This window comes from Ambystoma mexicanum, chromosome 1p (genome assembly GCF_040938575.1).
Source record: "Ambystoma mexicanum isolate Mex_15411 chromosome 1p, UKY_AmexF1_1, whole genome shotgun sequence".
NCBI classification, from domain to species: domain Eukaryota; kingdom Metazoa; phylum Chordata; class Amphibia; order Caudata; family Ambystomatidae; genus Ambystoma; species Ambystoma mexicanum.
In genome coordinates, this window is record NC_090921.1 from 643,297,881 (window position 1) to 643,323,973 (window position 26,093).

At 44.4% G+C, this 26,093-nt stretch overlaps 1 protein-coding gene across 3 annotated transcripts in view; it reads right to left on the reverse strand.

The window, feature by feature from the left end:
• TIMM44 (translocase of inner mitochondrial membrane 44) overlaps positions 1 to 25,053 on the reverse strand; it is a 676,068-nt gene extending 651,015 nt beyond the window's left edge. Inside the window, exon 1 of one of the 3 annotated variants that reach the window (XM_069649680.1) lies at positions 24,768 to 25,053. Coding sequence is in view for 1 of the 3 variants with exons in the window: in XM_069649678.1 (XP_069505779.1) it covers positions 24,629 to 24,658 (30 nt within the window). In the remaining 2 variants the exon portion in view is untranslated. Of the gene's footprint in view, positions 1 to 24,628 lie in introns of all 3 variants that reach the window. The other 2 variants (XM_069649678.1, XM_069649679.1) reach the window with 2 other exon arrangements.
• Positions 25,054 to 26,093: the final 1,040 nt, after the last annotated feature.

Below are 26,093 nucleotides of genomic sequence, written 5' to 3' on the forward strand. Positions count from 1 at the left end.
TTGGATAATGGGAACCCCTCTTTTATACAGGATCTAGTTGCTCCAGTAGCATTAGAAAGAGAAAGTCCCTCTACCCTATCTGAACTGCTACCTCAGGATCCTCTCCCGGGTCTTAAGTTACTACCAGGACAGGACACACTCCTACTTCTCGTGGGCACAGAGTGCAGAGAGTGAGTGTGGGTAACATTTTCTGAGGGAAAGAAAAGGAATTAACATTTTTGTATTGACGGGTTGGGGTTTTCTTTAAGAATATTGGGATTTTTGTGGATTTTTGTTGAAACATGGAAACTCCATTGAATCTTTTATGCCAAGTGCTCCCTGGATATAAAATAAACATTTTGAAGTATCATTGGGAATGGATGAGGGAAACAAAGGGCAAGATGCTTAAACCGTTGCCTAGTGAGGGGTCCTATGATAAGGATATATTGGAAATATGCATACTTTCTTAGGCAACAAACATAAGGGGTCGAAATTGGACAATAGACTGAATATCTTGGAGCTATGCAGGTTATATGAGAAGGGCGGGAAGGCCCAGGAGGTCGTGGCTATGGAAAAAGGGACATTTTTTCTGTACCACCCCCATATGGGTGCTATCCTTTGTCGTCCACAGAAGGGTATACAAATCGAGAGTTTGAACCTCCATACCCTCCAGTGACTACTCCGGTGGTTACGAGACGCTCAGGGGTAACACCACCATCTGCACCGACTTTCAAGAGACAGGAATAGTGCTGTCAAAAATTGTTGGGGGGACCCAAAGGGAAGAGGAAAGTAGAAAAGTATTTAAGGATAAATCAGCGTTAACCTTGGGACCAGAAGAGCCAGAGCGAGAGAGGATTGTAAGGAGCAGGCATGAAGAAGAGTTGACGAGGGGAGAATTGCCTCCCAGTTCCAGGATAGAAGATAGATTATATAGAGAGTAGTGGCAAGGCAAGAACAGAATAGGGAAGAAGCAGCAAGGTTAGTAGAGAGCGAAGTGGCAGGGGTAAACCAGGATAGGAGTAAACAGCAGGAAGACGAGAACAAGGAAACACAGGAAGCGGACTGAGAAAGATAGAGACATTGTCAGATTCTCGTACGGCTTGATAAATCTGTCATAAAGAGAGTAAGTGTGGACATGGAAAAAGAAAGCAGTGCTATAGATGCAGAGTTAGAACGAAGGAGAAGAGAGACGGCATGCTTTGGCAGCCCCAAGGGTGTGAGTGTCCCCACAAAAGGATCTGGGGATGTGATCGAAGGGACAGAGGAGGAAGAGGGGGATGACTGGGAGACGGATACCGAGCAGGGAGGACAGGAAGCAGAGGCTACACCTCCCGCTCTAGTTAAGACTTTGCAAAATACGCCATGGGATCTTCGGATGCGCTATGGAGCCCACATGGCCATAGGGAGAGGGCAAGGACAGCTAGGGGAAGCCCTAGTAAAAGCAAAAGTGACTCAATACCCACTACTCCAGAAGGGTCAGGGGAGGTTGGGTTATGTCACACATGGACCAGAATAACTTAATGAAGACGCTTCCTCCACTTAGTGCATGGGCGGGGGAAGTAGCTTTATGCTCTAGAGAAGCAAACCGCAGGTGTCATGTTGGCAATTGGGGACATGAAAATCTTTTCCCGGCCTTGATGGAGGAACAGGCAGATGAGTTGTGGAAGAAAGCAGGGTACCCGGGAATTCAATTAGACACGAATGCCCACGATGGAGCGGCTTTCAATAATTATAGGGCACAAGTTTGGGCAGCACTGAGGATAATGTATCCCGATACGCCAGACAAATTCCATTTTGGCAAAAACAATGAAGTTGGACGAAGATCCCACTGCCCACAGTCAAATGATTCAGGAGATGTGGAGAGCAGAGATTGGAGAAGAATGGGACAAGAATTTAGCCATTTTTTAACCACATGTATGGAAGTGATCCTAGTCAACACGTATTGCCCAAATGTGGACTCCCCAGAGTTTTTTGAAGCGTTGGAGGGGCCAATATCCACATATGTTGGGGTACCGGTGATCTGGGGAGGCGACAGGAATTTGATATTAGACAGCGCACTTGATAGGAATAACCCTACCCCTAGACCCCAACCAAGAGCCGCCCGCCAGCTCCACTCTCTCATGCAATCACTAGATCTCTGTGACCCCCTGGGGCATCATGCACCCACACACGAGGGACTTTACCTTCTATTCCTTCGTACATGATATATCTTCCTGTATGAATATGTTCTTGTTTGCCGGTTCACTGATGGGCAGGGTCACGGAAACGGACATTAGATCCCATATAGATTCCATTCTAAACGTGGATGGGGAGCTCGTGTGGGCGGACGCTGAGGTGGTAGGTGTATTCCGTGAGTTCTACAGGGACTTATATACTGCAAGACCACCCCAAGAATGCCAGGACGTACATGCTCTTCTGGAGGGCATACCGATGTCGCGCCTTAATGTCCAGAGCAGGGAGGGACTCGACGATCCCATCACACTGGAAGAAATTATGGGGGCGATATCCACCCTGCCCAAGGGGAAAGCTCCGTGTTCAGACGGCCTGACCACCGGATTCTACCGGGAATATGCGAAGACATTAGCCCCCATCCTACACGACGTATGGGAAGAATCCTTGCTGCAGGAGGCAGTGATTAAACAGGATGAACCTAGCGACTGGTGCGGCTCCTACAGAACCCGGTCGCTCATTAACACCAAAATATTCGCCAAAGTACTTGCCAACAGCCTACTTCCCCTGATGCCACACTTAATTCACCCTGACCAAGCCGGGTTCATCCCTGGGAGGTCTACATCACTCAATATTAGGAGATTGTTTAATGTCATGGCAAGAAAAGATCCTCACGCACGGGATGTGGCAATAACCATTGATGCGCAAAAAGCCTTTGACATGGTGTCCTGGGAATACTTGTGGATGGTCCTGGGGAAAATTGGGATAGGCCCAATCATGATGCACTATATCCAGTTACTATATACACAACCAATTGCTAGTGGTGGTTAACTCCTGTTTATCTGAGCAGTTCCAGCTGAGCAGAGGCACCCGCCAGGGCTGCCCCTTCTCCCCTATTTTGTTTGCCCATGGCGGATTTTATCAGAGAGCGCCACAGGCAGCGCGGGATCCGACTGTCTGGCCGACCGGAGATAGTGTCTCTGTATGCCGATGACGTTCTGTTAGTCGTCCGTGACCCTCACACTAATCTAGATCAAATACTACAAGGTGTAGTTCACATTGGGCAGTTTTCCAGGTTTACAATCAACCTCTCCAAATCCAAAGTATTTCCACTCACAGATTGCACCCCCGAATACCTCAGGCCCTTCCCACTGCGCTGGGCACCCGACCATATCAAATATCTGGGGGTGTGGATATCTAGGAAGCGTCCCACGCTGTTGAGGGACACATCGGCTGCTGCAGTGGAGAATAAAATAAACAAGTGGCAAGCCCTCCCATTGTCCGCGCCGGCTAAGCTCACTCCAATTAAAATGACACTACTCTCTAAACTAATCTACGTCTTTTCTAGCTTTCCAGTTTGGCCCTGGAAATCTTACTTTACCAACCTGCACTCACTCTTCGGCCAATTCCTATGGCAATCCGGGGCGGTCCGCAGGAAATGGGTCGAATTAACAGCCTCTTATGAGAAAGGGGGGTTTTCAGCTCCGCACACTGAAATACATTGGATGGCATCACAGGCTCAATTCACCTCATATTGGTTCATAGTGCAACACTCTTCCCCCCCCACCCCTCTCATGTCAGACTCAAGGCATTAGCTGCCGGATGCACCAACCTTAAAACACTCCTATTAGACCGTTGGTACAAAGACGACTCCCTGCTGGACCCGGCTGCCTCCACACTGAAAGCTTGGCACTTGATCTTCTCCCACACAGGTGCTGTACACCCATTCTATCGCTGGCTCCCAATCTGGAACTGCCCAGGGCTACAACCACTGTGGGACAGGGCAACCCGAATCGCTGGGAGGTGCTGGGATAGTGCCCTGGCCGACTTATTCCCAGACAGGAAATTCCTCACACCAGAGACCTGGAAACCTGGTCAGGTAGCGGGGGGAGGGAGGGGTAAGGACACTGTTCCAATACTATCAAATCTGCTCTGCTGTTGCGTCTAGATGGCCCGATTACCTGAGCGAGCCGTCCGAAACACCTATTCTAGCCGACAGGGCTAATTTGGGCGACAGCCGGCACATCCTATCCACTTTATATAAAATGCTGATGGACAATGTGGCCACCACCCCATCCTCACCGGAAGCAAGGTCCTGGTGGTCAGAGGAACTGGCAATAGTGCTAACTGACACCCAATGGGCATGCATGTGCGCACATACCAGGAGGGTCTCTCTTAACTTTCGGTTCGAATTCATGCAATTTAAGATAATACATTGTTTATATTATACCCTTGCCAGACTCTCCTGAATGCCCCCACCTACAGAGCACCCCTGTCCTAGATGCTACAGTGCTGCCACGGACCATCTGCATATGTTTTGGGGGTGCCCGCACCTGGAAACCTTCTGGAATGAAATCATCAATGTGCTGTCGACATCATAGTTAGGGGTGACAGGGCCTTTGTCAATGTGGGATGCATGATTGCTATACTCCTTCACTGGAAAAATAGAAATCCCCCTACTGAGAATGAATGGCTGAAAGCGCTCGCCTGGGCCCAAGTAAACGAGCAGCAATACGCCCGCACTCTCCCAACTGCAGCCAGACCCTGCGACATTTGGGGCGAATTCCGTTCTTACCTGGCCCGGCAGGAAGTGAGTGAGTGACAGAATCATGGTACGATCCCCCGCTTCCCAGTTGACTTAACATGCGGTTTCCTTTAAATGATGTAAATCACACAGATGTGGATATTACTGCTGTAGACAACTGTTGTTGATGTTTCACCGTATTCCCTGGTGTACCTGTAAATTACCAACTTAAATAAAAAGTTTTTAAAAAAAAGAAAAAAAGCAAATGGTGACCCAGAAAATGACCAATTACTTTGCAAAAATTAGCCCACCGAATTCTGCAGATGCATTACAGGGCGCGCGAGTTGTGACTAATGAGCTGCAACTATCCCTCAGCTGTCTTGGATCGAAATTGGTTGATCATTTAGTAGTTCCTATTGGTGTCTGCGTATGTGAAAGGTGCTGGAACTGAAGTAGTGGTGTCTATGGTACCTGATGTTGCATTATCGACTAAGAGTCTAGAGTTGAGCACTGAGGCCGAGTTGAGTTCTGAAGTAAACCAGAGAACACAAACAGTGTCTGGTCTTAAACCTAGTGCACTTCTCATCCAAGAATGTAAACAGGACCAGGAGACAGTAATATCAACTGGGAGTATTCCCACAAGTACTCCTCCAACATTCAATACAACAACAGACGCCTAATACATGTAACCTCCCGAAGCAATACTAAGTTATAAGTGACAACAAACGACCAAATTGATCTTAATAGGAGTATGGATGAGATGGGAGCTCTGCTAGAAAACTCATTACCACCATTAAGTGACCCTGACGATATTCGCTTGTGTGCCTTGAAAGACGAGCCCCAAACTGATGATGAATTTTACCAACTAAAAAATGACCCTACTATGAATAAAGACATTCTAGCTGCGGCATGCCATTCTAGCACTGGTTTAACTGCGCTGTTTGATACTACAGCGAAACCGCAAGTAAAATGCCCTGCTAACGAATATACGCTTAAATTAGCCCTAACTGAGGCCATAAATACACCTGTTCCTACAATAGCTAGAACATCTAGTACATCAAGTAATGACAGTATGACATCAGATGAAATGTTCCAAGCCTTTGAACGATTATTAATTACACTGATCGATAAATGCAATAAATTAGAAATTAAGATTGATTTGCAATACTTATTATTGCATAAGAGTATTAACAGAGGTAGGAAAATGGTGCAGGATCAAACAACTAATACTGAAATACATACTCTTGGCGTATCTTCAAATGAGCATCAAGCCTCTCTGATTTTTTCTGCAAAGCCAAGTGCGCCCAAGAAGAGTACTAGCCAAAGTAATAAAAGAACCAATCTAAAGACAAAAAATATATTAAGAAAAAACAAAGTGGTATCTCAGGCGGTGATGTACACAAACCGACCGTGAGATAACCAGAAATCTAATACATTAACGCCTGTAATGCCTGGTATATCGGTTACATCCGCCATACCATCTAGTGTGGTAGGGATAGTAAGTAGTAATGTGACTTCGGAGAGTCAACAAATTAAAGGCCTAATAAAAAACAATTGCGCATTAAATGATGATGTTGTGACATCAAGCATCTCGGACCAACTGGGTAACAATATGGGAGTGAACAACAAAAACGAATGTCAACCCATACAGAAGCACATTACAGATTTATGGGAGACACTGGATAAACAACCCCAAGACATTGCAGCCAATCCACAAAAAGACAAGAATGCAAATGGACAATTCGCTAAAGGTAGTCCAGTTGCAAGCTCCACCATCAAATGGTTATGCACCTCCGTTGAACCGGGCAGCAGTACTTAGCTTATTTCATAACATTGTGTCTTTGTGTGTAATATTGTCCGATGATGATATCCTAGTAGATCAAGTAGGTCATAGTAAACATATCACAAATGTTTGCTTCAAATCTGCTGATCAGTTGGATTATGTAATGTCATACCAGGAAGCACTCTTCAAAATGGGATATACTAGTGTAATGTCACAAATTCCTGTGAGTAAATCACAAATAATAAGTAAAATAGCTGACTCAAAAAACTAGTAAACCGCAGATATATATCCCGACTAAGAACAAAGATATTAGAAACACTATAGGAGAGACTGCGACTGTAAATATAAGCAATATGCATAAATGTGATTGTGGAATTAATGCCCGACCCAATAGTCCTTTGACCAATTGCGGCACACCTCACAGTAAGCTTCAGCCGTCCAAGGACACTCGGCAGACCAATTAAGCCCACCCTGACATTAATACAGCAGAGTGTGGCTATTGGCAATGGCTCCCTACCATTTTTAAAACACACTTTGCGCAAATGTCTCAATGACATTCATCTAATAATGTCATGAAATACTAGAGGATGTGCTCATATTTTTAAGGCAGGAAGACTAATACCTTATCTAAGTAACTTTTCTCTCATTGCACTATGTGAGCAGGTCGACTTTGATGGACGTGCTACTATGACAAAAAAAACAGCAACCACAGGGACTAGGGGAAGACCTAAGGGTGGATTATTAATATCGGCTACAACCCCCTGGAAACTGGAGGAAATCCAGAGTCCTGTGGCAACGGTATTAGTAGCTGAATTGACTCTTGGAGTAACTCGTTTGATACTCAAATGTTTATGACCCTCCGCTGAATACTGCAACAGTTGTGAATGTGACAACGGTGGGAAATATTCTGAAGAGACATTATAGCTATGTACCTATAATAGTAGTGGGAGATTTGAATGCTCTCATTGAAATTGACAGGTTAAACCAGTGTGAAATCCACCAATCCGAGCCATTCACTGCTAAAAGCTCTGCTAGCAGACGATGGGAAATAATGGGTTGTGTTGATGGAGGAATGTGATATGAGGCTGAATGGGAATTGTTAGGCAACACTACAACGGCCTATACCCGAATAAGTGGTAAATCAGCTGCCACCCTCGACTATATATTCATGAATAGAATTGGTCTGCATTCAATTAGAGCTATGGCGATTATACATCGCAATGAAAGTGATCACAGCAAGTGAAGTTGCTCATTGTGTTAGAGCTTTTAAAGTGCAATTTTGCAAATGGTTGGCCGACCATAAAAAAAAAAGAAACACAGAATAGGAATACATGGAATGATATTGCCCAGTCTGCGTTAGAGAAAGATACCAATCGGTTTTGGGAATTAATGCGTAGTACACAACCAAGCGGATTACCAATCATTGGTGTCACTGAACCAGAGTGGGAAGTTCATATTGCTAACTCTCTGGGTGTCATGTTTCAACGTGACTTTTGTATCCATCCGACATCGTTGTGTGGGTGGCTCTCGGATCAGGCCACTGGACGAGGAAACGAACGTAGGACTCGGGAAGGGGGCGGTCTACAGAGGGGGGTCACGTGGGTCAGGGTTTCGGCAGTTGGCCACTATGTAGTAGGTAATAAAGACATGCAACTGGTATCTGTGTCCGCATATTTCATGGCCCCGTCAGGGCCCAGCTGACGTTCCACGTGAGAGAAAGCCCCTCGCACCGTCTGCTTGAGGGTGCCGACACTGGGGTTGATTGAGAGTAATACTAACACTATTCCAATGATAACTGACACTTGGAGATGCCAGTCTGCACCACCCAATACTATTGGGCGCCTAAATAAATCTAGAGCCTCGGATCCTGACGGTATTTGTAATGCGGTGATCAAATCAAACCCCGATCTGTGGGGCCATGGGCTCTATTTGTTATTCTCCCACATTGGCACCTCAGGTGTTATACCATCGTCCTGGCGTGAAAGTCAAATATTGCCAGTGCATAAAAAAGGCCTGGTGAATCTTGCAGCCAATTATCGCATGTTGGCGATGATCGACGTTCCTTCAAAAATATTGGCGAAGGTCCTGCTAATTCAATTAAACATCTGGATAGATGCAAATCAGATTCTTCCTCTGAATCAGATGGGCTTTATTAAACACTCCAACACGGCATATAATGTATTGATTCTGACAACTTCTATAGAATATGCATGGGAGAGAAGGAATACCAAAGTATATGCAGCCTTTATAGACTTCTCCTCTGCGTTTGATACGATCCTTAGAGGGCGGTTATGGAAACTTAACAGAATGGAACATACCAGCTGGATTATTGAAGATGCCAATGCTTCTATATACAGATACCTCAATTAGGATCAGGCTAGATGGTGAAGGCAGGCTAACCCCACCCCTTAAAACCTGAGGTGGTGTAAAGCATGGTTGTGTGGTCGCCGCCACCCTCTTCAATTTATATCTGTCGGATATGGGCCTAGATTTCATAAACTCATTACTATGCCCCGTGAAAGTTGGTGGCTACTCTGTAAGTTGGTTAACTTATGCTGACAATTTGGTTTTAGTTGACCATACCCCTGAGGGTCTTCAGAGCCTTGTAGAATCGCTAAGGACATATGCTCAAGAAAATGGGCTGGTTATAAACACTGAGAAGAGCAAGATGATGGTATTCACCCTGAAATTCCAAAAGGGTAGAATCTACCCCAGTGCCCTAATGGTGAGAAACTGGAGAATGTAGATACCTACAAATATCTAGGCCTCCATCTGCAGAGTAATCTAAAATGGGACAAGCATTAGAACGTGACCAAGTGTAAATGCAACCAAGCAGTCAATATGATAAATCGCTTTGTGTACAAACAATGTGGTATGTCCTTTGAGACGGTTCTGTTGCTTTACATGACTAAAGTTAGATCCATCATATTCTACGGTATTGATTTATGGGATGGGAAGTATACCGCCACCCTGAGAAGATACAAAGCAGGTGTACTTTGCAAACTGTTTCGACTACCTCCGACATTGCCAGTCGAACTATTGTATTTGGAATTGGAGCCGTTAGGAAAATCATGGTATTTTGTGATAAAATGCTCAAAATTCAAACTGATACTATGCTTTCTGTAACCTTGACAATTTTTTCAAATTGGGCACCTTGGGCAAGATGCTTTGCATCTCTACGAAATGCCAAGAGGGATACTGTGGTACGAAGTGGGATGGTGTAGTTTATATTCTAGAGAATCTTTGTGAGGTTAATAAAGAACAGTACTTAATCAACCTGTTCGCTACAACAACAAAAAAAACGACCTTCTGTGAATATATTTTAAGAAGAGAAGGTAAGCCTCAATATACAACAGTTTTCACAAACAGTGCAATAGAAAAGCAATATGCTAGACTAGAATTTAATGCGAGTATTGCCCTACTGACTCAGCGTGCCCAGTTAGGGATCCAGCATAATAGATGCTACTGTAGATTGTGTGGAACTGATACTATTGAGAGTTTGGAACATCTTATACTGGAATTCGATAGCATAGCAGATTTGCGATGGAAACACCTAAAGGAGTATAGTAATAGTATTAACATCGATGATCTCACTGGGATCTGGCCTGTATTTCTTAATGGCTGTGATATCAACTTGATATTTTATATAGTACAATTTATTGGAAGTGTACTAAATTATGAAGATTTTGACTTCGGAATGTGATTTTACATATTTGATGTTTATTTATTTAAAATGTCATTTTTTAGGTTTTTTTAAAAAAATGTGTGGTAATCATTGAATAATTCTATGAGATGAATATATAACATGCAATTATATGTAATGAGATTTTAAATTTTAAAGAAACGATGTTGTAATACTTTTGTTCTGGTTTAAACGTTGTGTACACAAAGCTGGCCACTAAACGTGTATTAAGTTTATCTAGCGTTTCAAGCCTGATTCCTCCAACTACTAAGCACTGAGATTATTATTAGCTCAATTGATAGTTTAATGACTTCTGAAGAGTGTAAAGCTAACTCCGGTCAGCCAACATTTGACCTTGAGATTAGATGTAGATTTTAGCATGGAGCACTTTCCTCTCTACGCTATCGTATCACAACACTGGCATATTAAGCACTAATAGTTCCAGTAAATGGAGGTCTTCATTAATCATCAAAAGACAATTCTGCTATCAAACCTCAAAACACATATTACAATTAATGTTTGCTTTACTGTTTTAGTGGCCAGGTCTTTTTGTGTCTTAAACATTAAAATATCTACAGAAGAAATCAGATGTGCAGATGCTTGTAGAGGAAAAATGAAAGGCATATTGAGTGACTTATGGTAAACAAATCATTTGTTGTCCTAAGGTTGAGGTTGGATGGCTTACCCCCTGCTGGGCAAGTTCTTTGTGAGGCGATTTTGGACTGCTAAGCATATGCTGTTCCCTTTCTCTGCGAGCATAGCTTGCATTTCTAAGGATCTTCATTTACCTGTTGTTCAGTGTGGGGGTGCTTGAACTGTTCCATCCCATGCACTTTCTTCTCTATGCAAGGCAAACCTCTGCTGCCGTAACCGACTTCACTGTGGTAATCCTGTACTGCTAAGACGCATGGCGTTCCCGTTACATGTGAGGAAAGAATGATCTCCCAAGGTCCGTGGTATACCTTTTCTATACTAGGAGGGGAGTATGTACTCCTGAAGCTTATCCTGCCCTGTTCTATAGACCTTTTCTGTTCTCTGTGTGGGTGTCTTCTACCCTTGCTTAACTTGCACGTATCCACAACACCTGTTCTACATGTTGACAGCTTGAATTGATTCAAATGGTCAATTTTTGTGAGGGAAGTGTGATCGGCACATACTCAAGAGGACCTGTGTTGAGGCTGTTGTAGTACCTATTCTTTGCATGCAGGGGAAGCTCACAGTGTTAGTGCTCTTCTGCTCCAATAGCGAGAGGGTGTTTGTTCGACTGCGCACTGTGATTTATCTGTTAATTTGAGAGAAATCTGCTATTCTGTAATGATGTGACCGCTGGTGCATTATAATTTCCATACAGTTAACTTTTTGGATGCGACGGCTGGATTTTCACATACTTTTTACTCCTTTTGTGGAAGAAAGAAAACCCATGTTTACTCCTTTGAAATTGCATTTACCCTCAAATTTTAAAAATAGGGAGTAAAATACGTCAACCTCAAAATCTTATCTGTAGCACTGTATACACGTTGCAGCGATAGGTGAAACAGTGTCCTTCGTTATCCATGGCATTCAGGTTGTGTTCAGCATTGCCTGCAGCCAAGAGATGTAAAGAAGGATTCTTGTGAAATCTGGTTGTTGTGGGAGATAAAAGTATTTTCCACATACGCAGACAAGGTGGTTTGTTTGGAGTGGGAGTCCATGTCCCCAAGAGGGGAGTCCCTCCTAGTGAGGCTCCACTTGCAAAGACCCCTGCGGAGGGTCTTGCGTAGCGGGTTCACCTCCTTCACCTCAAAGGGTGTGGCTCCCCTCTGGGGAGAAGGGACTAATTGCTCCGAATTGTCACACTACGAGCCCTTCTTGGCCATACAGTCCCACTGTTCAGGTTAAAATATTTTCTGCTTTTACCTGAAAGATCTGTCGAGACAATATGGCTCCACATTGGTCTTGAAAACCACAGAGATATATTTCCTGAAGTGTCCTATTATAATTACTAACGTGATGAAATTCAGTCAAGAGCGTCAGAATTGACAGTGGCACTCCTAACCAGACACAATGCAAGAATCTACAGTATGGATAGACAAGGATGGCCCAGACACAGCTTTAGAAGTTTTAATTACTGGGCTTGCGCAGCACACCCAACTCTCCACTGTCGCACATGATCCATTCAAAGTATAAAAGCAATTTACTGCTTAGCAGCTGTTCTTTGAATAGAAGATAGTTGGATTTATCCAGTTGAACGTATGCCCTGGTCCAATTTGTCCTGTTCTGCTCTACATGGCTCAGCTAGTTGGTTCCTTTCCTTGCCTTTCCAATCAAAACCTTCGTCTAATGATCATTGCAACAGCGAGTGCCCCCTTTCTCCAATCCTGTTCATAGTGCTTCTCTGCTTTGTTCCAAACGCAACTGAGAAACCTTCCCATTGCCTACATCTGGATTGCTACCTGCGACCAGTCTACTTCTGCCCCCCAGAGGATTATCATGTATGCTTTTCAGGGGAGATATGGGCTGCATAACAGGGTACACCTCACAGTTGGTCTCCCACAGGCTGTTTTAACTGAATCATGTATTGTAGCTCCTCAAGACAGGTGGAACCGAGTCTCAGCAAGTAATTTTCAAATCCGCTCATCACTGATCCACAAGTTTTAAAGTAAAGGGTGTCGATACAGATGTTCAAAGGACTGTTTCGAATTTCACATTTCTCAAATGGAGTTTGTGCTACATCTTATTTATTCCTGGTACATCAAATAATTATGTTTGAGTGGTTGATCACGAGTTTATTCTGTAAACAGTACAAATTAACTGTTATCCGTAGATGCTGACAATCAGCGTCTGGCCTGGCCACACGATTGCTTCCTCTATGTATTGTAATAGTGGAGGGAGGGTTTGTTCGGTTTTCGGCACATCTTCATTTTTGTTTTTCAAGCTCATGTACATATTGTAAAGTTTAGCACAGTGGGAGCTAGCAAGCAGCCTGGTTCTAACTCCTTTAGCCATTGAAAACCTTCTTACAAATTGACCTTCATGGCCACAATTCATATGAATATAGGAGTGACATAAAAATCATTTAGCATTCAAATCAAACACAGGTCTATCTGTTGAGGTTTGAACCACAACGTTTATTGGGACACATGTTTGACTACAGTCCTACGTTTCTGCATAAAGTGGGGCATGCTTATGATCACTGTACTTTACAATCACATGGTACAATATTAAGGCCTGGTCTGTGGTGGTTGGTTACTCTTGACCCCTCAAACTTCCAGTACATTCCCATCTTCTATTATAAGGATCTTTCTGAAGATTTTTTATCTATGTCGATCCAATGGATCTATAAACATTTGTGCTTTCATGCAGTGGCTCAATCACGGCTCACATTCTCCAGAATGTTGCTTATTAGTGCAGAGTACAAAATGCATTCCTGCAGTAGATGTAAATGCCAGGATTTTAAGACTGGTGTTCGGTCAAGGTGCTTTATGTTGTTTTGGCAGATATCAAGTTAACCTTTTTTCAGAGAAAAACAGATCATCATTTGGGTATAGGATTGGTATCCTCTTGGGTGACCCTGCCCATTCCGTGTATGTAGTTCCCTCCTGTGGAGCTTCAGAACATGGGGCAATGAAAGGCCATGATGAAGTGTGGGGGGAGTGCTGCGTGAGGCACAGCGTAATAAAATAGCAACCGAATCTGCAGTTCACGATTGAGGTGTATTTATTTTCAAAGCTGTGTGCGGAACATACCGGAACAGCATAAAAAGATTAAGGTGAATTGAAAGAGCTGTGTCTTACACCGAGTAATGGATTAGCATGTGGCATACTGTCGATCAAAATTCAGGTGGATTGGGAGAGGTGTGTGTGTGAATCCGAGTAACGGAATAGCAGAAGCATTTCAGCCGTGGATTAGAGTACATCAGCAGAGCTGCTTGTGGTCCTTACTGCTGAAAAAGCAGCTGGTGCTGTATATATCCGCTAACACACACATATAGGTGCCCAACATTGTTGAGCAGTCAAATAGTTCAATATAACCAATTTTGTCTGAGCCGTAAGCATGTGAGCTTTCAGTGGCTATAAAAAACAAATACACTCAATAACTGGCGTGCCTAGTGTGGCTGGGCTGTTGCTCCCTGGGCCCTAGATGTAATATGTACACAAAACAACTGAATAATATCTGTACAAAAGATGTAGGAAGAGAAAACCCTTCTGAATCCAGCCTGCCTCAAAGGAACCAAGTGCTTCAAGGCCTGGTTGCCTTCTGTGTGGATGGGGTGAGCCACTCATCTTGATATCAATTATTGATGTGCCTTGGTGGGCCTACAAAGCTAGTTAGAGAGGAAAAGAAATCCTAGTCTGCAGGCGTATGTTCATACCACCCTGAGGCAATGTACACTTTTTAAATAACAGATTCTGTAACCATGACTGGTAATACGGGGACAACTGAAGCCCGTGCACAATTGTTATGTTACAATCCTGAGCAGAGTTTGTCTTCGGTTTCATTCTGTAAGAATGACTCCACTATGCTCTGGTAGATGTTTTGACCACTGGTTAGATAATTAGAAAAAGCGTTTAATAGAACCCATGGATGTAACCATATGGTGGTTATAGAAATGTCTGTTGGATTGTGTGTGGTACTTACTTTTGGGCACAGTTGAAAAACATTCACATAATTTAACATTCAGACAATTATCAGTAGGCTACAAACTAGGGGGGGGGCAATCAGATTTGGGTGGATTCTTCTTAAGAAATACTGCCAGAGAAAGTCCTCACCTCCACCTGTGGTATTTATGAAAATCCATCCACTTCAGAGTTTACCACTGATGTATGTGGCTTTTATGGAATACCTCGGGAAGTATTTTAGAAATACTGTTTCCACCAGAGGTAAAAGCATTTTTTCAGCCATTTCCACCTTCAACATAGGGGTGGAAATGGATTATGTATAGCAGTGGCTCGTACCACTATTGTACATTTTTTTAATGCACAAAATGGTCAATTCTAACCCTTTTCTGCATTACATGGGTATGGTTGTAAGAAGACAAAGATGCCAACCTTTTAACCCCCCTACAATGGCCCTTTGTAAAAACGTTTTCACTGTATTGGAGGGAAGCGCCTTCAGTACAGTAAAAGAAAGTTTTTTTTTTTAAATGAAACCAATTTGGAATTTTTACCTACATCTCTTAGGTGGAGGTAAAAATAGGCAGATTTTCGCAATGTGATTAAAGAGTGCAATGGGCAGATACTAAAATTGGCAGTATATAGCAAATACCACTGATCGTACTGTCACCCAACTCTGAATGACCCCCAAGTCTGTGGTTGTTTTTAAATATCTTGTTCATTGACATACTTATGTGGCAAAAGACACATGAAAATCAACAACATATTCACATATATACATAGTCCTATGAACACGGATACATCCTTCCACATATAGTTTAGACAATCCCAAATACACTCAAACACATCACCACAGTCACACAAACCGAAACCCAAATACACACAGTTTGTATTTTATAGGAGTGCTTATTCACCAAAGCACTTTAACAAAAATAGGGGAACAATGATATAAATCATGCAAAACAGTGAAATGAGGGATTCAGTGGGATAGCATATCATGCTTAAGACAAAAATCAAAGGGGGGGAAATAGGACAGAGAACGAAGAGGGAGGGGAAGTGCATTCCAATGCTTATGGGAGAGAAGCGAGATTGAGCAAGGGCGGGGCGACAGAAGAAAATCGGATTGAGAGCGAAGGGAGCGGGGTGGGAATAGAAGTAAATAAATAAAGAGGAAAGATAAAGGGGGAGCCATATTGTACAAACACCAACTACTACTTATAGCTAAATAGGACTACCCATGACAGCGGATGCCATACAGCATATCTAACTGACATTAACTCAATGTGTTGGAAGTGTGTGTAAAAGAGCATTAGAGTACATGCAAAAAACATGTGAAGCATGTTTGGCCACGATTAATGGACAAACGGCTATAGTGTTGAATTTACATTTGCGACTCGGTATGTACTGGCTCCTTGTCCCCCCAGAGATAGCTACTGCATGCTGGGTGATGACAGATAACCGGGCACTGCTTTTTGCTCCTCCTCATCAAATCTTTATTTCAAATCTAGAGAGATGACAAAAATACAGTTTTGGAGCCGGTGGAGGCCCACAGATTGACGTTTAACACAATACTAGGAGTTTCATTGTTTCACTTGACTGGAGGCAGGAGGCTACACTCATCTCTCCTCCCACCTTCTTTATCTAAGGTCAAGGAAGACTTGGTCTTCCTTAATATGCTGGTTTAAAAAGGTACCAAATAAAGAAAAAAGAAAAAAGTGACATAAGGCAAGCACTAAGAGTACAGGCTATAGGACTGGGAGACAAAGTTGCATCACTAAGAGAGCGACACTTTCTAGGAACAACATTCCAGTCAAACGTGTAATAACTATCAGGCTTGTTATAAGTTTGCCAGTATCCTGGTTACCGGCAAAAGAATTACCAATACCGGCACATGGTCCGGTGGTATTAAGCCTTATTATGAGTGCCAGTATGCAGCGTTAGTCCCCATTCCATGGAGCACCCAAGGACTCCGTGGGGGACTTTGCCGGTATTACAGGCGCTGGCCATTTTTGACGGTTGGATTAGCTCCAGCTCTTAGCTAGGGGTGATTCCTCAACCCCAACCAGGAAAACTTGTAATTGGCTGGTGTGGAAACTTGCCGGTATACGTTAATACCGGCACCTTAATTCAACACTGGCCAACTTGTAATGAGGCTCTATGTGCTTAAGAAAAGAGAATGACCATCCCTTGAGCGAGGCCATTGAAGTCGCAGTAGCTAGGAAGAGAAGTGAGGAAGCAGGTGGTACTGGTTCCAGTAACGAGAATCAAAGAAACCTTAAGTCTGACACAGGAGTAACAGAGTTTCCAGGTGAACACACAATGCTCATGCCCAGTGAAAATGTAGGTGCAGGAGTCCCTAGGACCAAGAAAAGTGGGATTTTCAACTTCTCCTGAGAGAACACTTAGGTCGGGGTGCAGCCACAGATACCAATTCAGCTTCAAGGACTGAATGAACTACATGGACTCAACGGTCAAAATAATTATTTTGTAAGAAAATTGGTGTATGTGTTAGCATCCTGTGTGGGCCTACCTTGTACCCAATGATGCATCATTAGGATGCGTGGAGAGAAGGCCTCAGGTGCTTATTATGCATGGATAAGTGGCTAACGACAAACTAAGAGCTGAACACAGCACACCAGGTCGGATAAATTACAGACATACCCCTGTGCGCTGTGAACACCTCTCTCCAGCTTTCCCTCCAATCGGCGCTGCGCCCCATAGGATACAAACGAGTCCCACAATAAATGAATTCCAATTAAATAGATCCTCAACCTTTTTCTTCTCATACAAGTGCATGCAAGTGACCGTCCTGCTGTCTCCATCATCGTTGTGCATTGGACGAACCAAGACAAAACTTGATTAAAGTGCATGCTTCAAAACGATCACATATGTGGGTATTTAAAAGGCACTACAAAAATCGACTGTCAGCAGTGGCCGTTCAAAGTTCATCACAGCTAAGGGCAGATCTCTAGCTGCATCCAGTACAGCAGCTGTTTTTCGTTTGGGCTATTAGGTGGCCGAGCCACCTATAAGCCCAAACTATTGATGGGAGAAATGGCATAAAAGGTAGGAAACAAAGCTTGAAGGAGTTTATTTATTTGCCCACCCATTTACTGCCCATGGCCATGCTAATCTCAATGGCCATTCCCACCCACTTCCAGACCCCTCCCTCCGCCCAAATCACCTCCTAATAGGAGCGCTTTGAGCTCGCATTAATCAAAAGTTATCATCAAACGTTGCACTGGAAGTGCCTGCCAGTGCTTTTTTTCAAAGCAGTCTTCTGAATGTTAATGACTTAATTGGAGCTATAAACACCCTACTTGTGTAATAAAGATGTCTTAACCCGGTCTGCCTTCAGCCATTCGATTTAAAAGTACTATGCGTGCCCTTCACTGAAGTCCTGTTGAAAATAAGCATTGGCAAAGTCAACAGTTTTGGCTTATGCATACGTATTAGGCATTTGCCAGGCACTGCTATTCGATGCCTAAGTACTTGCAACGGTTACCATCGTTGGCCAGTTAATACCACGATGGCAGTGCCTGGCAAGTGCCTTTCCCATGCCTCTACAAAAGCCCAAACTGTTGGCATTGCCAATGCTTGTTGTATAAAAGCTGTAAGGCCAGCCTGGTCAGAGTTTACAGACTTTGGCACCTCAAGGATTGCCGGAAGAATGCATTAAAAGGGAAGGCCAGCGGCACCAAAATTCTGCAATCAGGGAGGGCAGAACAGTACTTTTTGTGCTACAATACCGGCATACAGGAAGAATGCTACTAAATACCATTCCCTATCAACCCCATTCTTCTTAAACTATAGACTGAGCCAATCAGAAAGAATCTTGTGGGGATTTAAACTATTCGGGGATCGAAGTGAGGGAGAGCTGGAAGCTATTTAACTCCTGCATTTAGCCAAAAAGCTACCAGGAGCTACTATTGGCTCCCCAGGTCTACTGGTGGTGCACAAACACATTCAAATTTCACTCTGTGCATTTGGGAAAATCTATAAATAAACATTAGGACACATCTATAAGACATTTAAATTTAAAGCTTAAAGGGTCATAAATAAAAATCGGCAAAATGATACATTTACGGATTATATGGAAGTTAGATTCGCAAGACGCAATGTACTATCGCCGACTTCCCCGTGGTAGCTCCTGGTCACTAGTTAGTTCTGGAAACCAAGGAGCAATTTTTTGCTCCAGCATAACCAACCTTAATTTCGATCCCTGCACAGTTGGTACATTTATGCAACATTTGACATCATCGACTTTGATTTAATTTCTGCATTCGTGACAGGGCTTGAGGGCATAGAGGCGACTGAAAGGAAGAAAAACAGCTACACTGAAGAGGGGTTGGGGTTGGAGAGTATGACAGAAAGAAAAATAACATCCACAAAGAAAATGGGGAAGGAATAATGAACGTGAGGGTAAGTAAGAAAAAGTGAGCGGAAGGAAAAAGTAAGGAAGGACGAAGAACCAAAATGGTCAAAGAACAAAAACAGAATTAAACAGAAAAGAAACCATGAAGACAGCGGAAATGAACATGCGAATGAAAATAGAAACCAGGTAAAAGGCATTATTTTAAAAAACTAAGGATGGATGAAGATAGCAAGAAGAAAAATAATTGCAACAACAAAGGTGAACTGAGAATGAAAATGACAAAATAAGAGTGGAAGAGAGCGAGTGAAAAGGGTGGGAAGGAGAAAAGAAGGTAGGAAGCATAGACAGCAAAGTGAATAAGAATAATGGGGAAGAAGGAAAGGAATATAGATGGGAAGAAAGGGAAATTGATGGGTTGAAATAGATAAAAAAGGAAGAGCAGGCTGAGGGGGGGAAGGAAGTGAAGAATAGAAAACGAGGGGAAACAAAGGCATAAGTTGGGGAAGGGCAGAAGTAACAAGCAAAGGAAAGTGCGTGAAGTTAAGAGAAAGAATGGAAAATACAAATGTTAAGTGGGGGATAAAAATTGAGGGGAAAGGAAGAATAAGACATGCGTGGCAATAAGAGAAGCAGAGCTAGAGGACAGCGGAAACTAGAACCAAGAGATTTTATTCATAATGCTATCATTACGATTTTACATACTGCTTCATGTAGGCACTATCGCTCAATTTATTGGGATACATATAATCCTGAAAAGGATGAAAGGCTGAGTCGGATGCATCAGGATCCGCACCCGTGTCCTCATGGATGTCCAGAACGAATGCTTAAGTTGTTGAACTTTCTTATCAGCATCAGGGGAACAGAGTAGATAGAGGTGGTGATGAGAGACTGGGAGAGATAGCATGATAAGATGAGAGGTACAGCTGACTTGTCACAAACTATATTGGTAGCTCTCAAATTATTGATAGGGGGAGAAAGCAGGAACAAAACTGAAAAGTATGACAGCCAGAGAGATCATGCTCTTTTTCTACTTAATGGGGGTGTTGGGGCAGGGTGTGCCTGTAGTTTCTGCACATGCTTGCATGCTGTACCCGTTTTGAGTGGGGGACGTTTATCCTCCTGTCTGTGTTGTTGCAGGGGTTTGTGTGTGTAACTGATGTTTGTGAGTAAATCATTAATGTAATGTTGCTGCCTGTTCTAAGTTTGAGAATCTTGTGCTGCTTCTGCCTGCAACATACCTGTTCCTTCGGTGAGGGTTGCTTGCCCGGCTGCTGCTTGCATCATATGCGTTTGGTAAAGCCTGCACTGCTACTTCAACTGTTAAAGCCGTTTGATCTACTGTACCCGTTGATGGGGTGGCAGGCGAGACAGTTGACGACTTCACTGCTTTTATAGGTTTATGTGGTTCCTACTACTACAATAGCAGGAGCGGTGCATCTCACAACTGTGATGCTGGAAATGCATCTGAGGGACAGGGCCTCTGAATCCTTGTCCTTTTTCTGTTTTTACCGTGTGTTCTGTTATGTTTTCTGCCCCGGAGTCCATGTGGGACTCCTGGCAGTGCAGCTCTCTTTTGGTTTGGTGAACAGACCCATGGGATACCCTTATGGCACCCATGGGTAGGGGTACAACCCTGTGCCCCTAGTGTATGTTTTTGGGCACCTGTGGGTGGCCCACAGAGCAGGGTATGGGCTGGTGGCAGCTCCATGCTGAATTTGACAGGTGCTCTGGGTGTCCTCCATTTTGGGATACCCAGGCCTTGCCATTGGGATCAGTTGATTCCTGATAGAAAACAAGATGGCCCCTGTGGCCTCTTGCTTTCTATTGCCTGTTATCTTGTTTTCCCAAAGTCCTGGGAAGCCCTGCCTCTGTCCCTTCCCCCTGACTGGCTGTTGGGTGGAAGTTCCATGTATGGTGTTGTTGTGAAGGCCCAGCTAGACTGGCTGGAGCCTTCCCAGTGACTGTATGTTGTGGGTACCTCCTGTGGGTGGGACCTGGGTGAATGGAGTGTGTGACCAATATACACTTCTTGTTGTGGTTGTCTGGTTTCTGGCATGAGAGACAAAGACTGAGACAGCCCTGCCCGAAACTGGCCTGAATGCCGTGTGTAGTGTTGAATGGCTGGGTACTTGTCCCAATCCACATTTCTTGTTGTGAGTGTCTGGAAGGGAGGAGTGTGGCCTGAATGCACTGTGTGCCTGATTGGCTGACTGACTGCATGAATGCCCTGCAGTATGATTGGCTGCTGAGTGTGTGCCAGCAGCGTGGATGAGAGAGAGGATAGTATATCTGGGGACCTCTCTGCACTGCTTTGTGCTCCTAAAGCAGCCAGGGAGCTGAGTCTCCACTCTACGAGTAACTGGAACTGCTGATCCTCGACGTCCAGCTGGAAGAAGAAGACTTGCTGTGGCATTTGCTTCGACCGATCTGAAGGCTGACGAGATCGTCGAGGGCTGACCCGAGAGAGGACCTGGTAAGGCGCCCTCTTCCCGTGCTCTGAGGGACCATCGAGCACCGCTCCATCTTCGCCGAAGCGCCCTGGAAGGCAGGCCCTCGAAAGGCTGTCGACCCGAGACGGGACCGCTGAGGAGATCGAAGTGAAGCACCCGGACATCAACGCCGTCGAAGTCCATTGCCGTCGACCAGGGTTCGCAGGTTTGTGGAACCGCTGGAGGCCCGTCGAAGTTGTGTTGCCCAGCCGTGGGAACCACTTGACGCCATGCCGCCGACGACCGGAGCCGTCTGCTCCTTTGCCTAAGAACATTCAATCGAAGGACTCGCTCGACCGCTTCATCGACCGCTTATCCTGCCGGAGAAAGTCGAGGACGACCAACGCGCCGAGGAGAAACCTGCCGGTGGGTTTCCCGCCACCCGACGACCTCAAAAACTCGGACGACTCGACGCCCTTGCTGGGCTCCCGTCTCTACAATCTTTGCGGTCCAGAACTATTGTCGTCGAGGTGCCCCGCACACCTCCGCCTTGCAGGACGCTGACGCCCCGACGCGCACCGCTCGGACGAAGCTGCCGCCTCTTCGACATCGTTCTACCTCGTTCGTCGACGGACGTTCGACGCCCCTTGCCTCCCGCTTGAAAGGGAAGGCATTCAAGAAGGGCCGTCGATTCCCCGTCGCCGAACAGCGAGTCCCTCGACGTTTGTCGACGCCTCTTCGAGGAACTCGACTCCACCAGGTACATTGGGGGGGAAAAAACATTATAAGAGAGAATAAGTCTTACAGAGCAATATATGGACGGGCTTGTGCTATATCTTTCTTTACAGGTTGCCCAGGTGGGGGGGATCTCCACACAGAACTGTGCCCAGTGGTACGGGCCAGTATCCTGCCTATTGCTCAACCATCTTATTTTCTCTCCTCTCTCTATTGCTGGTTTCACTCTATTGGTCTGTGTGTCATTGTACTGTATTGTTCATGCACTTCAATGAGATCTAGGGTGGTACCACTTTAGGATTGTAAATATTTGTCATTGTAGATTTTGCCGGAGTACAAAGTGAGTTATCATGATGAATGTACATAACCTTAACTTTTGATTATATAAAGACTGTGTTTCTAACCAATACAGAGTGTGGATATTCCTTTGTGGGGGCTTGGGGATACACTGTACTTAAGAACCAGCCTGCATCACCTCCTGAGAAGCTAGGCCTTGATTGCTCGACCATTGCTACCGAATAGAGAATCTTGGCTGGGGTCTCCTGTGCCTCTCCTCCACCATATAGGGAGTGGGACTACAGACACCCCCCACCGGTCGTTGAGATCCGTTCTCTCACAGCGGTGCATCTCACAACTGGGGTTCATGGACTGCCATGTGTGGGTCCTACAGCTGGAATAATAGATTGAGGTGCGCTGACAGTTTTATAACTGTATAGGATCTACAAATGGAATAAAAAGGGTGCATTGAAGCTCATGTTCGGGTGCACTGGTAGAGCAGTGCCTGAATCCCCATAGTGAAATCAGGATTGAACTGCATTGATGAGTAGCGCGCTAGTCTGACAACTGCCGTAGCAGGAATTGCTGTGGGTCAGGGTTGAAGTGTACTGGCAAGGTAGGCTTTTTCAAGCAGTGGAACAATGATGGCCGAATGACAACTCAGACAATTCCTTAACATCCAGCATTTTCTTCTCATGAACCTTTTCTAGCTGCTCTTTACCCACGCTAGGACAATGGTATGCAATAGTATTGACTTCATAGCTGTGGCTATCAAAGTTGTGTTCATCAACTCCTAAACCCTATTCAATTATCCTCTGTAAAGGTTACAGTAGCAGTCGCTACCTTCAGTGCAGTGATGGTCTCTCCTATGGTAACATGCTGACCATAGATATCAAGGAAATAAACGCTTTCACTGGAGAGGTCTATAACATGAATTATTGAAGGGCTCCAACCTAAACTCTGGCCCCATGCAATCGGGGCGAGGAGTAGTAGAAACATAAATACAAAAAGTGGAGTTTATGCATAAACTTGTGTTAAATGAAAAATGTCAATGGTGTTGTCGGAGTCAGCCTGTTCTATAAGGAAATCTGGAGATTTTCATAAGCATTCATCTGGCTCCAAAACATCTTAACCATGGTCGGCATCTAAGACCTAAACCCAGTTGCCTTTTAGAGGCACCAGTCTGTCATAAGAACTACAAACTATATGCTTACTCTGCCTCTTGAGACTGTTTGGGGGTTCGGACATGAGAGCACATCTACTCGTATAACCAGGAAACAGCGAGTGGTGAGGGTGAAAGGGGATGCTTGGTTAGCCAGTCAGATCAGCCTGATCATCCCTAGAGATCAATGGGGTGGGAGAGCTCGCAGCCAGATAACCCTGAAAATACTCTGCCTCTTAAGGCTCTCCCAGTGTGAGATGTTTTCTGCAAGAAATATTAAAGGAAAAACACAGGTGCTAATCTGAAGGAACACGTGTGGGCTCCTTTTGACTGAGCCATACATAATGAAGGGAAAAAAAGCCCAGAAAAGCTTGTCTTATTGCTTCCAATCCATGCCGAGATTGTTAGACTTCCAGGGATACAGCGAAAAGGGAAATACGCTCCTTAAGGAGAAAGGGAGGGTCTCTGTCAATTTCCAAATTTTATGTGGGCAGGATTTCCACCTGCTCCATACAACTGAAATAAGGAACAGAAAGTCATAGGGTTTCATTGTAATGAAAGCAGGCATGACTGTGGTTACCCTATGGTCATAAAAGGCAGAGAACCCACCGAGATTCCCACCGCTTTTTATTATCCCAACAAGGAATTTATCAAAAACTGCTGTAGTGATCATGGACGCAATTAGTTATAGGGCATTTAAGAGGTTACTCAAAATGGGCACGTAAGAAGGTAAGGCTGCACAGACTTTAGAGGAAGACTACATGTACTTCTCAGCAAAAACAGTTTCAAATAAAATCGAAGGTAATTCTAATCGAAGATCTTTTAAAGGATAGTAAATACATATCGCTGTCTGGTATTTTCATCCCACGCCCTCTACCCCCATGTCACCGTGTTACTGCACCCCTTTTCCTCACTCACTCACCCGGTAACACTGACACACGGCCGCCGCCATCTTGGTAAAGGCAGTAGTGACCTTCGACGCACACTGATGCTCATCCAGGAAACGGCTTATAGTCACGTGCTCAACTGTTGATGTTAGTTTGCACTTGCGCAGTACCTACCTCAGTATTCTGTCTTGGTTGATAAACAGTGTTTATCACTACAACTGAGACAGCGGGCTCGGTGCTCTGCTGCTTTTGTCTGCGACAGCTCCAAAGAGGGGCCAGTGCTCAGGCTCACGAAGGCGGTGCTAAGGCTTAATGCAGCCAATCAGATAAGTCGAAGACAACCAAAGACCAGGGGATAACGGTGTTGTATGGTATCGTGCATCCTCATGGTAGCTTGTGGGTACCAGTCTTCGGCAATCTCCGGAGCCATGATCACTTAGAGAATATGGAAATACAGCCTGAAAGCCCGCCCTCCAACAGCTCTCTTCCTGGGATTGGCCAGTGATGTCTTTGTAGCTCCGCCCCTCATTTGTGGGATATCATGGAAGCCAGGAGCACAATGTAGGCTCGGGGCTTCCGTGTCCCTGAACTCCTTAGCAGTTCAAAGGAACATGCTTCTTGGCACATTTTATTTCTTACAGGCAATTCTACTATATGCTCGGCTCATAAAGCACTACACCTTTCCCTCCCTGAGTCACAGCCCGCCTGGGGCACTCAGGCTGCAATGAACTTGACATCTCGTTTCCTTTGTCATCAGCAACATAGCCTTTCCAGTCACCCTGCAAATATGCAACAGTTAAAGCGAGCAACACAATAAAGCACCCATTGAAAATGTGTTTTGATGTCCTTAGTTGAATGTTCTAAAAACCATCCATAACAACACACCTCCAAACCTAAGTGAGTTTTTTAAACCTCTTTTATTGTGTGTCTTAAAGTGCTGAAAATAGTTGGTGCACTGATATTTTGCCTTTTTCATCTTATATTTTTCCATTCAGAATGTGAAAAATAAAGGTACACTGCTATGGCCCAACATGCTGCTGCTATAAGTAGTTACATGTTGTCATGATGCTTTATTATGCAATTTGTGGATTTTGCAAGTAAACTCTATTGGACAGTATTATTGTAGATCTTGACACACAAAACATAAATATTTGTTCCAAGTAAAGCGTGGAAGAAGGTGGCCGTGCCCAAATTGCAGAGTGGGTTAAAATCCCTGCTTCGCTGTTTAGCGCAAGTGTGTGATCCTGGGCAAATAATGTAATCTCACCCCTACTTCAATTGCAAAAATTGGAGTGCTTACGTTTACACCCTTACAATGGGACAGTTTTTATAAGTGTAGGGCCGAATTAGTGTACGCTGGTGCTCCTCTGCTAGTGGCTCCAATACTCTCACATAGAATTGCATTGTTGCTGCACTGGTCCTGCGCCAGTCTCATAACACTTGATTTGACAGGCAGACATAGTCTCACCATCCAGTAAGTGCACCAGAGATTCTAGTATA